General features: G+C 45.1%; 1 protein-coding gene across 1 annotated transcript in view; it reads right to left on the minus strand.

Moving 5' to 3' along the window:
* BLOC1S5 (biogenesis of lysosomal organelles complex 1 subunit 5) overlaps window positions 1-12,293 on the minus strand; it is a 95,803-nt gene extending 83,510 nt beyond the window's left edge. The window contains exons 1-2 of the mRNA XM_068236869.1: window positions 12,063-12,293; window positions 7,908-7,990 (exon numbers count right to left, since the gene is read on the minus strand). Of these exons, the coding sequence (XP_068092970.1) occupies window positions 7,908-7,990; window positions 12,063-12,183 (204 nt within the window). The 5' untranslated portion in view covers window positions 12,184-12,293. The remainder of the gene's footprint in view (window positions 1-7,907; window positions 7,991-12,062) is intronic.
* Window positions 12,294-13,329: the final 1,036 nt, after the last annotated feature.

Consider the following 13,329-nt stretch of genomic DNA (forward strand, 5'->3'; position numbering starts at 1 on the left):
AATATAGTGGACAAGTGGGGTACACTCAATGCCAAAGGGGTATATAAATACACATAAGAAACAAATAATAGTCACAGTTTTAAAAATCCTGAATAATATGGCACAATGGTGCGCAAAAAAGTATTGGATGCAACAATGGAAAAAAAAAAATTGAAAAAATATTTATACCAAATATATATATAATTAATATGCTCAATACAAAATGACCAAGGGTAATATGATAAATATATATACACGTCTAAGGTGCATCAACACAGTGAAAAAGTGAAGTGCAATAAGTGCAAAACATTAATGAGAATAATCGCAACCTTGAATGAAAAAGTGTGCAAGGAAGGAGCACAGAAATGACAGGCAAGAATGTAGAATGTACAGGCAACGCTGGACTTGCTGAGTAAGGGCTCGTTTCCACTAGTGCGACGCGCGTCTTGTAGACGCACGCCGGCACCGAGCGGGTGGGCGGGATTGCAGGCGAATGCCATGAGCCGTGCCATGCACGGCTATGGGAATCGCAGCCTCCGCCGTGAATTCTGTAGGGGGTTCCGGCCGAATCGCTACTGCAAGTGATTCGGCCGGTGGCGCCGTTATCCCCTATGGCAGAGTTTCCCCGCGCGATTTGCCTGCGGGGAAACTCTGCGGATTCGCGGCCGTTTCCGCGACAGTGGAAACGGGCCCTAAATGGCAGGAGAGGAAATCAAACACCCCAGAACCGGACCTTAGGCCTCTTGCACACTGCAAGCGATTCCGATTCAGATTCCGCTTTTTACATCCGATTCAGATTCCGATTTGCAGTGTGCAGGGAGCAAACTGCAAATCGGAATCGGATGTAAAAACTGATTAAAAAGCGGAATTGGAATCGCTTGCAGTGTGCAAGCGGCCTTAGTGCACCTCGCGGGAGGCAGCCCACTTCTGAGGAGGCCTCCACAGAAGTGGGTGGCGTCACGTGAGTGACGAAGACGTCGGATGCGCGCAGCGGCAGTGAATTGAAAGCTACACCCTGGCAGCCAGATAGTCATCAAAACAGGGCGTAGATTTCAATTAGCACGGTCTGTAAGTATTTAAATAAAACGTTTTATACATACCTGGGGCCTCCTCCCGCCCCATACGCATGGATCGCTCCCACACTGCCATCCTCAGTCTTCCTGCAGCTCCGATACGGCGGCGCGGGAGCGTTCCATGCGTATGGGGCCGGAGGAAGCCCCAGGTATGTATAAAACATTTTGTTTAATCCAGCTCAGAGACCCTTTAAAGGGAAGGTTCAGGGACTAGCTAAAAAAATTAAAAATCCATTTCCACTTACCTGGGGCTTCCTCCAGCCCGTGGCAGGCAGGAGGTGCCCTCGGCGCCGCTCTGCAGGCTCCCGGTGGTCTCCGGTGGCCGACCCGGCCTGGCCGGCGGCCAGGTCGGGCCTCTTCTGCGCTCCATGGTGCATTCCACGCCGGCGCGCTGACGTCATCGGACGTCCTCCGGGCTGTACTGCGCAGGCTCAGTAGTTCTGAGCCTGCGCAGTACAACCCGGAGGACGTCCGATGACGTCAGCGCGCCGGCGTGGAACGCACCATGGAGCGCAGAAGAGGCCCGACCTGGCCGCAGGCCTGGCCAGGTCGGGTCGGCCACCGGGAGCCTGCGGAGCGGCGCCGAGGGCACCTCCTGCCTGCCACGGGCTGGAGGAAGCCCCAGGTAAGTGGAAATGGATTTTTAATTTTTTTAGCTAGTCCCTGAACCTTCCCTTTAAAGCGGGAGGATTATGAATTTTCAAAAAAAACTATTTTTTTTTTTTTTTTTTGCAATAACTTCAACCAAACGTACTCTACCTGTAAAACTTTCTCCTCTGTCCACAGCCTGGCGTCATGGTAAATTATTTTCTGGTCTTTATTTTAATCCACAGTATGACCTACTTCTGCCTTTATTCTGTTTTGTTGGTTTTTTTTGTGTTTTTTTTGGTATTCTGCACTTTCCAGTAAAAATGGCAGAAGAATCACCATCACAGAAAAATTGCTTTAAAAAATGCAAAAGAAAAATTCAGTTGTGGAAAGATCTACGGTACTTACTCCTAATCAGCATCGTTCACTAAGGTTCTGCAGGTTCAAACAGGCACATACTTTTATAAATTTCAAAGAGGCGTTTCAGCTCACTTTATCAGATCATATTAGGTAATATGGTGGTATATTGGATAGCAATCTCATTTTATAGTACATGGTTCAAAATTTTGACTAGTGCATTACCTGCATGGAGTAGGTCGGACAGGTCGGAAATTATCAATCGAGCCATCAGCGGCTCGATTGATAATTTCAAACGAACCGTGTATTCCCAGCATGAGGAATTGTTAGTCATATAACTATATATTCTGTAAAGTGCTGTGGAAGATGCCAAGTCTACAGAAATAGTTCCTGTAGAACTTGAAAGTATGGCTAACTAGTTGCTAGAAAGTTACCTACAGTAGCAAGTAAAAAAATAAAGAGGATATATATATATATATATATATATATATATATATATATATATATATATATATATATATATATATATATATTTTTATAGATATAAAATATGTGAACCCTTTGGAATTATATGGATTTCTGCACAAATTGGTTGTAAAATGTGATCTGATCTTCATAACAAGTCACAACAGACAACCCACAGTCTGCTTTAACTAATAATACCACACAAATAAATGTTTCCATGTTTTTATTGACCACACCATTCACAGTACAGGTGGAAAAAGTATGTGAACCCTTGGATTTAATAACTGGTTGAACCTCCTTTGGCAGCAATCATTTCAACCAAACGTTTCCTGTAGTTGCAGATCAAAATGTGCACAACGGTCAGGAGTAATTCTTGACCATTCCTCTTTACAGAACGGTTTTAGTTCAGCAATATTCTTGGGATATCTGGTGTAAAACGCTTTCTTGAGGTCCTGCCACAGCATGTCAATCAGGTTAAAGGAATCATCAGCCAAAATATATATATAAAAAAAAAAAAAAAAAAAAAAAAAAAGTTTACTCACCTGGGGCTTTCTCCAGCCCCTTGCAGCCGACTGTCCCACGCCGACAGCTCCACTCATGTCCCGGGCTCCCTGTACGGGGCAGAGGCCGACTAAACCTGCGCAGTGCGGTGCGGACCACGTGGCCATGATTGACAGTGGTGGTTTGCGCAGTCACAGTAAGGCCGACCCCGCGGTCGGCCTCTGCACCGTGCGGGGAGCCCTAGACAACGGCGGAGAGGTCGGCGTGGGACAGTCGGCTGCAAGGGGCTGGAGAAAGCCCCAGGTGAGTAAACCTCATTTTTTAAATTTTGGCTGACAACTCCTTTAAGGTCAGGACTGACAGGGCCACTCCAGAAGGCGATTTTTCTTCTGTTTAAGCCATTCTGTTGTTGATTTACTTTTATGCTTTGGGTCGTTGTCCTGTTGCAACATCCATCTTCTGCTGAGCTTCAGCTGGTGGACAGATGGCCTTATGTTCTCTTGCAACATGTCTAGATAAACTTTGGAATTCATTTTTCCTTTGATGATAGCAATCCGTCCAGGCCCTGATGCAGCAAAGCAGCCCCAAACCATGATGCCCCCACCACCATACTTCACAGTTGGGACAAGATTTTGATGTTGGTGTGTTGTGCCTCTTTTTCTACACACATAGGGCCATATTCTATTGCTGAACTCGCCAGCGCTAAGCACTGGCGAGTTCTTAACTTAGGCGATGGGGGCATCGCCTAATTAATTAAACTTTAGACCTCCCCAGGCGGAAAAGAACTCGCTTGGGCGATATAATAAAATGGCTCAGACAGCGGACAAATGGGGAGCCCGGCTGCAGATTCAAAGATGCTTTGCCCGGGCTCCTTCTATGCGCACAGTAATTACAGTGTTAGATACACTGTAATTACGTGACGGATTTTGCGGCGAGAGGCGGCGGGTGATCGGCGGCGGTACGTATGAGAGGGGAGCCCGGCAGAGCTGCGCGGGGGCTTCTAAACTGTGCGGCGACCCGACGGGGAGCTCTGGGGGTCTCCTTATTAAAGGAGACCCCCAGATGCTGCGGCAGAAGACGTCGGCGATGTTCGGCGGGCGAGTGCGCATGTGTGGGGAGTGAGGCCATGGTGCTGATGGACAGCACCACAGCGTAAACCTCACTCCCCATCGCTCGGTGAAAGGGAGCATCACTCAGGCTTTCGCCTGAGTAATGCTCCCTAACGATCGGCCATCGCGCGAAGGATATGGGCAATAGGATTTGCCGGTAATCCTCGCGCGATGGCAAGGTGATAAGTAGCTCGCATCTGCAAGCTACTTATCACCTGGAATAGGATATGGCCCATAGTGTTGTGTGTTTCTTCCAAACAACTGAACTTTGGTTTCATCTGTCCACAGAATATTTTGCAAGTACTGCTGAGGAACATCCAGGTGCTCTTTTGCAAATTTTTAATGTGCAGCAATGTTTTTTGGACAGCAGTGGCTTCCTCTGTGGTATCCTCCCATGAACTCCCTTCTTGTTTAGGGATTTACATATCACTAACAGGGATGTTAGCATATGCCAGAGACTTTTGTAAGTCTTTAGCTGACACTGTAGGATTCTTCTTCACCTTATTGAGCATTCTGCGCTGTGCTCTTGCAGACATCTTTACAGGACAGCCACTCCTAGGGAGGGTAGCAGCAGTGCTGAACTTTCTCCATTTATGGACAATCTGTCTTATCGTGGACTGATAAATTGCGAGGCTTTTGGAGATACTTTATAACCCTTTCCAGCTTTATGCATGTCAACAATTCTTAATCGTAGGTCTTCTGAGAGCTCTTTTGTGCGAGGCCTCATTCACACCAGGCAATCCTTGGAAAAAGCAAACCCAAAACTGGTGTTTTTTTTATAGGGCAAGGCAGATGTAACCAACACCTCCACTCTCATCTCAGTGATTGAACTCCAGCTGACTGACACCTCACTCCAATTAGCTCTTGGAAATGTAATTAGTCTAGGGGTTCACATACTTTTTCCACCTGCACTGTAAATGTTTACATGGCGTGTTCATTAAAAACATGGAAACATTTAATTGTGTGGTAATTGTCTATTGTGACACATGAAGATCAGATCACATTTTATGCTTTTTCTTGCTACTGTATATATAAAGATTACATATATTTTGCTAACGGGATTGAGTAGTAGAATATCAGCAATCTTCTACCACTGCAGCGGAAAGCCACTTAGTTTTTGAGATCACCCAGCTGTCATCGGTTCACCGCCTCCTATTCTGTAAGCAGAGTTGTGCACAGAGGCAACGGCCCTGCATGCTCTCATATTGCCCCACCCGGCTACTTTTTCAAACCACCCGGCTGGAAAAAATATGCCTGGGGAGAACACTGAAATGTAACAAAATATTGGAGAATGCTGATGTGACTACCTGAAAAGGGCTCAGAGTCTCTTTGCAATCCACTGACTACCAAGACCCACCACCTCTACTATATAGAAATATGGTAAGCTTAAAGAGTAACTGTCAGGCTGCAGAAGCTAATCTAAACCTCTATTCTCCTGTGTTAAACAGTTTAGAAGGAAGCCCAAAAGCCATTAGTGAAGATAAAAATCTCAGTTACCTTTGATGTGTGCTTATCAGTAAGGCTGTTATAGACCCATAAGGACGCAAGCCGCATACTAAACTACAAAGCATTCTGGGGCCCTCCCCTCGGCTGCTAATGAGACGTTACAGCAGCTTGTAATCAGTCCAGCGCGTAGCACTGATAAATCTCCGGGCAGAGTACACTGCAGGAGTCAGCTATTGTTCCTAGCCACATGGCTCATTAATATTCACTGCACACTGTGTTATTCAAGTACGAGCTTATCTGTGATCAGGAAGCAGGCAGGACATGACGACACATTTGACAGAAAAACATGGAGCCTGCCATGAGCTGTCAGGAGCATCTATCTCTGCATATACTATATACAAATTCTGTGAAATCCAAACGTGGACAGTGAAATGCATATGTAATGTAAGTACAGCCAATCTTTAGCTACTGATATATGTGTTTATTTTCTCTGAGACCTTATACCTAACAGCTCCTCTTTAAAAACAACATTTTTGGCCATTGCATTGTTTTGGTATGACTATCATGCATTTTAAAAATAGTATTAACTACAGCTGTATGTTGCAATAGATGCTTGGAGAAGTATACTACTCTAGGTTGGTTATGTATAGGCCTAATTTTATCAATAAAGGGGCACTATGGCGAAAAATTGTAAAATTTAAAATATGTGCAACAGACAAATAAGTACGTTTTTCCAGAGTAAAATGAGCCATAAATGAATTACTTTTCTCCTATGTTGCTCCCACTTACAGTAGGTAGTAGAAATCTGATAGAGGTGACAGGTTTTGGACTAGTCCATCTCTTCATGAGGGATTCTCAAAGATTTATTTTCAAAAGCACTTAGTGAATGGCAGTTGCTCTGTCCAACTGCCAAAAAAACTGTGTAGCGAGCAGGGAAGCTGGCCAGCATCATTGTTTAAAGTGAATGGGAACCAGTTTTCTCTTTTTTTTTTTTAAAGTCAGATACTCACCTAAGGAGAGGGAGGCTCTGGGTCCCATAGACCTCTCCTCTCCCAGTCCCCGCTGTTGTCCTGGCTCCCCCGTAGCGGTATTCAACCGTTTTGGTCAAATACCGCTGTCTCCCGGCCGAAGGGAGGCTTCGGAAATGCTTCGTGAGCCCGAGCGCTCCCAAAGACGGGCCGCTCTTGGCTCCCGAAGTCCCTTCGGCGGGGGATGAGAACAGGGGAGCCAGCGCAGCACGGAGGGCACCGGGAGAGGAGAGGGAAGGCTCATTAGGACCGAGCCTTCCCTCTCCTTAAGTGAGTATCTGACTTTTTTATTTACATCGGGATTCCCATTAGCTTTAAATCCTTTTTAGGGAATATCTTTATAAATAATAAAAGTCTTGCTCTCGCTCTCTCTCTCTCTCATGAAGTGATGGACTAGTCCAAAACCAGTCGCTTCTATCAGATTTCTACTACCTACTGTAAGTGACAGCTTCATAGGAGAAAAGTAATTTATGGCTCATTTTACTCTGAAAAAAAAGTATTTCTTATTTGTCTATGTTTGCAGTTAGCACACATTTTAAATTTTACAATTTTTCACCATAGTGCCCATTTAACACTAGCTAGTTGAGAAGTTGGAGGACAGCTTACTTCCCGCTGAATCTTACCTGGAAATACTTGGTTTTCAACATGCCAATGCAGCAGCAGGGAAAGTGACACATGGGGCCATATGCAATTAACTTTTTCTCCTGAATTTTCTCCTAGGTGATATTTTTAAACTGGTCAATAAAATGCCTTTTAAGCCACCAGCAAGCAAGAAAATACTAAAAGTAATTTTGATAGTACTCTTTCACCTACATTTTGGTATTTTTCAGTTACTAAATGCAGAAAATCTATTTTAAAAATACATTGAAAAATTATCTCCTAGGAGAAAACTCAGATAAAAAAGTGAATTGCATATGGCTCATGGTGTGTACATATGTGCCAGATCTCTCTAGTCTGCACTACCATTGTAGCCAATATACTCTAGAAGTTGGCGTTCTCCCTACAATTGGTGCTCAGTTGACATAAAAAGGTTGATTTGGTCAGTCCAAGGATCCTGTTCTTGGAATCACGTCTGTGGTGAACTGATCAGAAAGGTATTTGGATTTTGTGCTGGCAAAGACTGCTGTTTATTTCTGTTTGGTTTGGGACAAATGTTAGGTTTGAACCTATTAGAAAGGATTATCAGGTTTGTGTTGGTTACCTATCTAGTGCCAAGGCTTTTGCTTATGTTTTATTTCCTGTATATTGTGTAAACTGCCTAGAAAGCATAAAATGATTTGCTGTTGGTGAAACTCTCATCCAGTAGGTGAGTTAGCACAAAACAATCAATTGCCGTGAAAACAATAAGTGTTATTACCTACCTCAAACTCCTTTATGAAGTATCGCGTTTCTCCATGAATTACTGGACGGTGATCCAGCAGTCTAGAATGTATTTCCCCAACATCTGTAAAACAATTGTATAAAATTAAAAAACAAATTGATGCAAAATATGGGCAAAACGAATTCAGTTTGAAATAAAAAAAAAAAAAAAAAAAAAACTAGCAAACAGGTGCTGGCCAAAGCTACAAATGGCAAATAATAGATCCGTGTATAGATATGGAGGCTAGAGGTAATGAGGAGACCAGAGCAATTCTGAACTGAGGCAGCTGCCTTTTAAGATGTGGAAGGGAACATCTGTGCAGTAGTTACCTTCATATGCAGTGGCTTTGTTCTGTGGTGAGTAAATTCTACCAGAAAATATGTGCTGCTTTTGTAGATTAGAAAAGGGATCTCAATGAACACGATATATGTGCAAAAAGGGAAGCGAAATAATCGTGAATGCACTGTTTTGGTGTAAACGTTTAGTGTTGTGCAGCACCTGAAGTGTGTTTAGAAAAATAAATAAATTATATAATATATATCACACCACTCACACCTCCAGTTCTGGTTACAGTACCACAGAGATAATTATGATTATGGTTATTGATTTACAGCATACGGTGGTATCTTCCGTGGAGCTGTACAGACTAGGAGTTAGAACGATCACCTGTCTGGAGGGAAGATGTCAGCAAGGTGAGTATTTAACCCTACGACCCTCCGCCCTCTTCCTTGATCATTTAGACAGAACCTGTCATTTTGACCTTGAGTACTCTTTAACTAGTTAATGGCTTCCAAACTTTTTACGTCCTGTTTGAGCCTGTTAACGGCAACAGGACGTTTTAATAAGTCGCTCGTTCCCACCGCCGATTTGCATGCTTGCGTGCAAATCCCGTCGCCGTTTCCGTCTGGATTCCGTGTTCAGCGATTGGGGAAGAGGATCGAGCGTCACAGTGTAGTTAAATATAAAAACAAAAAGTGAACACTTCCTATCAAACGGGAAAGTGTTTGGCGCCTACTTGTGGCTAAAAAGTATAATTACACATACATACATACATACATAATATTATTAACTTACACTTCCAAACTCCCCCCCCCCCCCCCCCAATAAAAAAAACATTTGTAAAAAAAAAAAATCAGTTTAAAGAAAAAAAAATACATAAATAGTTGCCTTAGGGACTTTTTTAATCTATATTTTATGAGGGAAAATTACTTTTACTTTACTACATAGGGGCTTGTCATTATGGACCGAACAAGAAAAAAAAAAAAAAAAAAAAGAAACACAATAACAGAAATACACCTATATTTCCAAATAATATATTGTCGCCATACATTGTGATAGGGACATAATTTAAACAGTTTAATAATCGGGACAACTGGGCAAATAAGATGTGTCAGTTTTATGCACAGGAGAACATTTAATTTTAAAACTATAATGGCTGAAACTGAGAAATAATTAATTTTTTACATTATTTTCTTATTTTCCCTGTTAAAACGCATTTAGAATAATAATAAAAAAAAAAAAAATCTTAGCGAAATGTACAACCCACAGAAAGCCTAATTGGTGGTGAAAAAAACGAGGTATAGATCATTTTGTTGTGATAACTTTAAGTAGTAATAAAGTTATTAGGGAATAAAAGGGAGGAGCACTGACAGGTGAAAATTGCTGTGGTCTGTTAGGATAAAAACCCTTGGGGGTGAACTGGTTAACGCTAAAAAAATGAATCAATTCAGTGGGGCGCAAGCAGATGGGTAAACTGATCCTATGTTAAGCAAAGGATCCAGTCACACTTTCCACAAAGATGCAGAACAGGAGGGGGATCACAGTGCAGGATTTTTCCAGAGACCTCGGGCACTGCAGATGCTCGTGGAATCCATGCAAGACTATTAGAAGGGACATTGTTTGTTCTCACTAGGCTGTTTGCCGTTTCCTTCCTCTCCAGATCTACTCATATGTATTCTGTGTCTTCCGCCACCATTTTGGTCCTTCCTCACTGCTGGGCTCGAGGACAAGCACAATATAAAGCCCAGCGCTCTGGCAGAAGCATACAGCTCCCATTGGATTGCAATGGGAAGGTTTCTCATTGGTTCAAGGTGGACCAACAAAATTCCTCTCTGTTGCTAGGGAGGACTTTCATTGGTCTTTCACAATCTAATGGGAGCCCTATATTTCTGCTGGGGCTCTGCGCTATATACCATGCTGGTCCCTCAGCCCAGCAGCAGTGAAGAGATTTGTTGGAATAGCCAGGAGGGTAGTGCATCAGCTTCCTACCCAGTATTCTTTGGTTGTTTCCCAAAAGCAGACTTTCGGTACTATTACACTGCTGTCGTTGTACCCTGCCTGTACTCCTACACTGTTGTGCTCATCCTCTGCCTTTTGCTCCACACTGCTGTCATCATGTCCTGCCTGTATCCATGCACTGCTATTATTGAACTACATCTGTATCTCTTTAATGTCAACAATCCCTGCCTGTACTACTGTACTGTGGCCATTATACCCAGCCTGTACCCCTCCACTGCTGCCATCATATCCAGCCTGTACCACTCCACTGCTGCCATCATATCCAGCCTGTACCACTCCACTGCTGCCATCATATCCAGCCTGTACCACTTCACTGCTACCATCATACACGTCTGTACCACTCCACTGCTGCCATCATACCCGTCTGTACCACTCCACTGCTGCCATCATACCCAGTCTGTACCACTTCACTGCTTCCATCATACCCAGCCTGTACCACTCCACTGCTGCCATCATACCCAGCCTGTACCACTCCACTGCTGCCATCATATCCAGCCTGTACCACTCCACTGCTGCCATCATATCCAGCCTGTACCACTCCACTGCTGCCATCATATCCAGCCTGTACCACTCCACTGCTGCCATCATATCCAGCCTGTACCACTCCACTGCTGCCATCATATCCAGCCTGTACCACTCCACTGCTGCCATCATATCCAGCCTGTACCACTCCACTGCTGCCATCATATCCAGCCTGTACCACTCCACTGCTGCCATCATATCCAGCCTGTACCACTCCACTGCTGCCATCATATCCAGCCTGTACCACTCCACTGCTGCCATCATATCCAGCCTGTACCACTCCACTGCTGCCATCATATCCAGCCTGTACCACTCCACTGCTGCCGTCATATCCAGCCTGTACCACTCCACTGCTGCCGTCATATCCAGCCTGTACCACTCCCCTGCTGCCGTCATACCCAGCCTGTACCACTCCCCTGCTGCCGTCATACCCAGCCTGTACCACTCCACTGCTGCCGTCATACCCAGCCTGTACCACTCCACTGCTGCCGTCATACCCAGTCTGTACCACTCCACTGCTGCCGTCATACCCAGCCTGTATCACTCCACTGCTGCCGTCATACCCAGCCTGTACCACTCCACTGCTGCCGTCATACCCAGCCTGTACCACTCCACTGCTGCCATCATACCCAGCCTGTACCACTCCACTGCTGCCATCATACCCAGCCTGTACCACTCCACTGCTGCCATCATACCCAGCCTGTACCACTCCACTGCTGCCATCATACCCCAGCCTGTACCACTCCACTGCTGCCATCATACCCCAGCCTGTACCACTCCACTGCTGCCATCATACCCCAGCCTGTACCACTCCACTGCTGCCATCATACCCCAGCCTGTACCACTCCACTGCTGCCATCATATCCAGCCTGTACCACTCCACTGCTGCCATCATATCCAGCCTGTACCACTCCACTGCTGCCATCATATCCAGCCTGTACCACTCCACTGCTGCCATCATATCCAGCCTGTACCACTCCACTGCTGCCATCATACCCGTCTGTACCACTCCACTGCTGCCATCATACCCGTCTGTACCACTCTACTGCTGCCATCATACCCATTCTGTACCACTCCACTGCTGCCATCATACCCATTCTGTACCACTCCACTGCTGCCAACATTCCCAACTTATACTACTCCACTGCTTCCATCGTACCCAGTACCCCTACACTGCTGTCATATACTCTCCACTACTGCCATCATACCAAGCTTGTCCCCCTCCACTGCTGCCATCATACCCAACCTGTACCCCTCCACTGCTGCCATCATTCACAACTTATACCACTCCACTGCTTCCATCGTACCCAGTACCCCTCCACGGCTGTCCTCATACCCTTAATGATAAGCTGAGTTGCTGGCGCTACAGAGCTGCCGCTGTCCCGGGGCTTCGGGCTCTGTGTCTGCGGAGACGCTCCAGATGCTTTCGGAGGAGAGATGGTGCTGCTGCCGCTCATCTTCCTCTTGTAATCCAGCTTTCTGGTCTGCAGTCAGTCACCAGCCATGAGTACCCTGTATGTACAGGAGTAGGAGGCGTACACATCCGTACACAGTCACATGCTGCCCAACAGGCTATCCTGACTCGGCTCGGGATTGGATACAGCATCTATGCGTGATTGGTGACTCTGATCAGCTGGTTCTCCGCTGTCAGGAAGTGGGTTTCTCCACACGTTGCTTCTCGCTGTTTCACTGGCTGCCTTGCCTTCACTTCGGTGGGATGGGTTGACACTGAGGAAACAGGAGTAGTGTGGGGTATATTCCGTAAACATACAACTCCAATAACAGAAAAGGGTGCATACAGCTCTTGGGCCAAGCTGCAGTCAAACAGCATCAGGGCTGGTTCTACCATAGGACCAAACCAGGCTATAGCTAAAGAACCCGAGCCCCTAATTAGTCAGGGATAGGTTAAAGTAACTTTAATGTCAGTATATTATTCAAATGTAATGCTCAGTTTTTACATGATGCAATTTCTTCTAGTTTCTTCATGTGTAAAATTGGATCCGAAATGAAAGCCTATTGAAATAAATAGGCTTTCAGAATTGCTTGCAGAAAAGAGAAAACCATGTCTGCAGCATTGGCTCAGCTGGGAATTTAGTTGCAAATCTGCCTAGAGTGTTTTGCCGGCGTTTTGCACTTTCAAGTTTGAATGGGTCCTCAGGGCTTGTTCATGCTACAAGAGCTTTTATAAGTGCTTTGTGATTTTAAAAGCTCCTGCTAATGTTATCCTATGCGTATGTTCTCACGGGAGCGATGTGATTTTGTAAGAATCCCCAATAGCATTGCATTAGCAATCTCTTGCATTTAAAAAGCTCTTGTAGTGTGAATCAGCCCTTAGGCCAGAAACCCACTAGGAGCGATTTCTAATCGCTAGTGATTTGAAGAAGCTCTAGCTAATGCAATGCTATGGGGGATTTTTATAAAATCACATTGCTCAAGTGGGATCACACCCATAGCATTACATTAGCAAGAGTTTTCAAATCGCAAAGTATTCAGAAAATCGATCTTAGTGGGTTTCTGACCTCAGGGCTGGTTCACTCTGGGCTCCTTTTCAGCGCCTGGTGATCAGCAAAGCGCTGCTGCTAATGTATCCCTATGGATACATT

The sequence above is a fragment of the Hyperolius riggenbachi genome, chromosome 5 (assembly GCF_040937935.1).
Source record: "Hyperolius riggenbachi isolate aHypRig1 chromosome 5, aHypRig1.pri, whole genome shotgun sequence".
Taxonomy (NCBI): Eukaryota; Metazoa; Chordata; class Amphibia; order Anura; family Hyperoliidae; genus Hyperolius; species Hyperolius riggenbachi.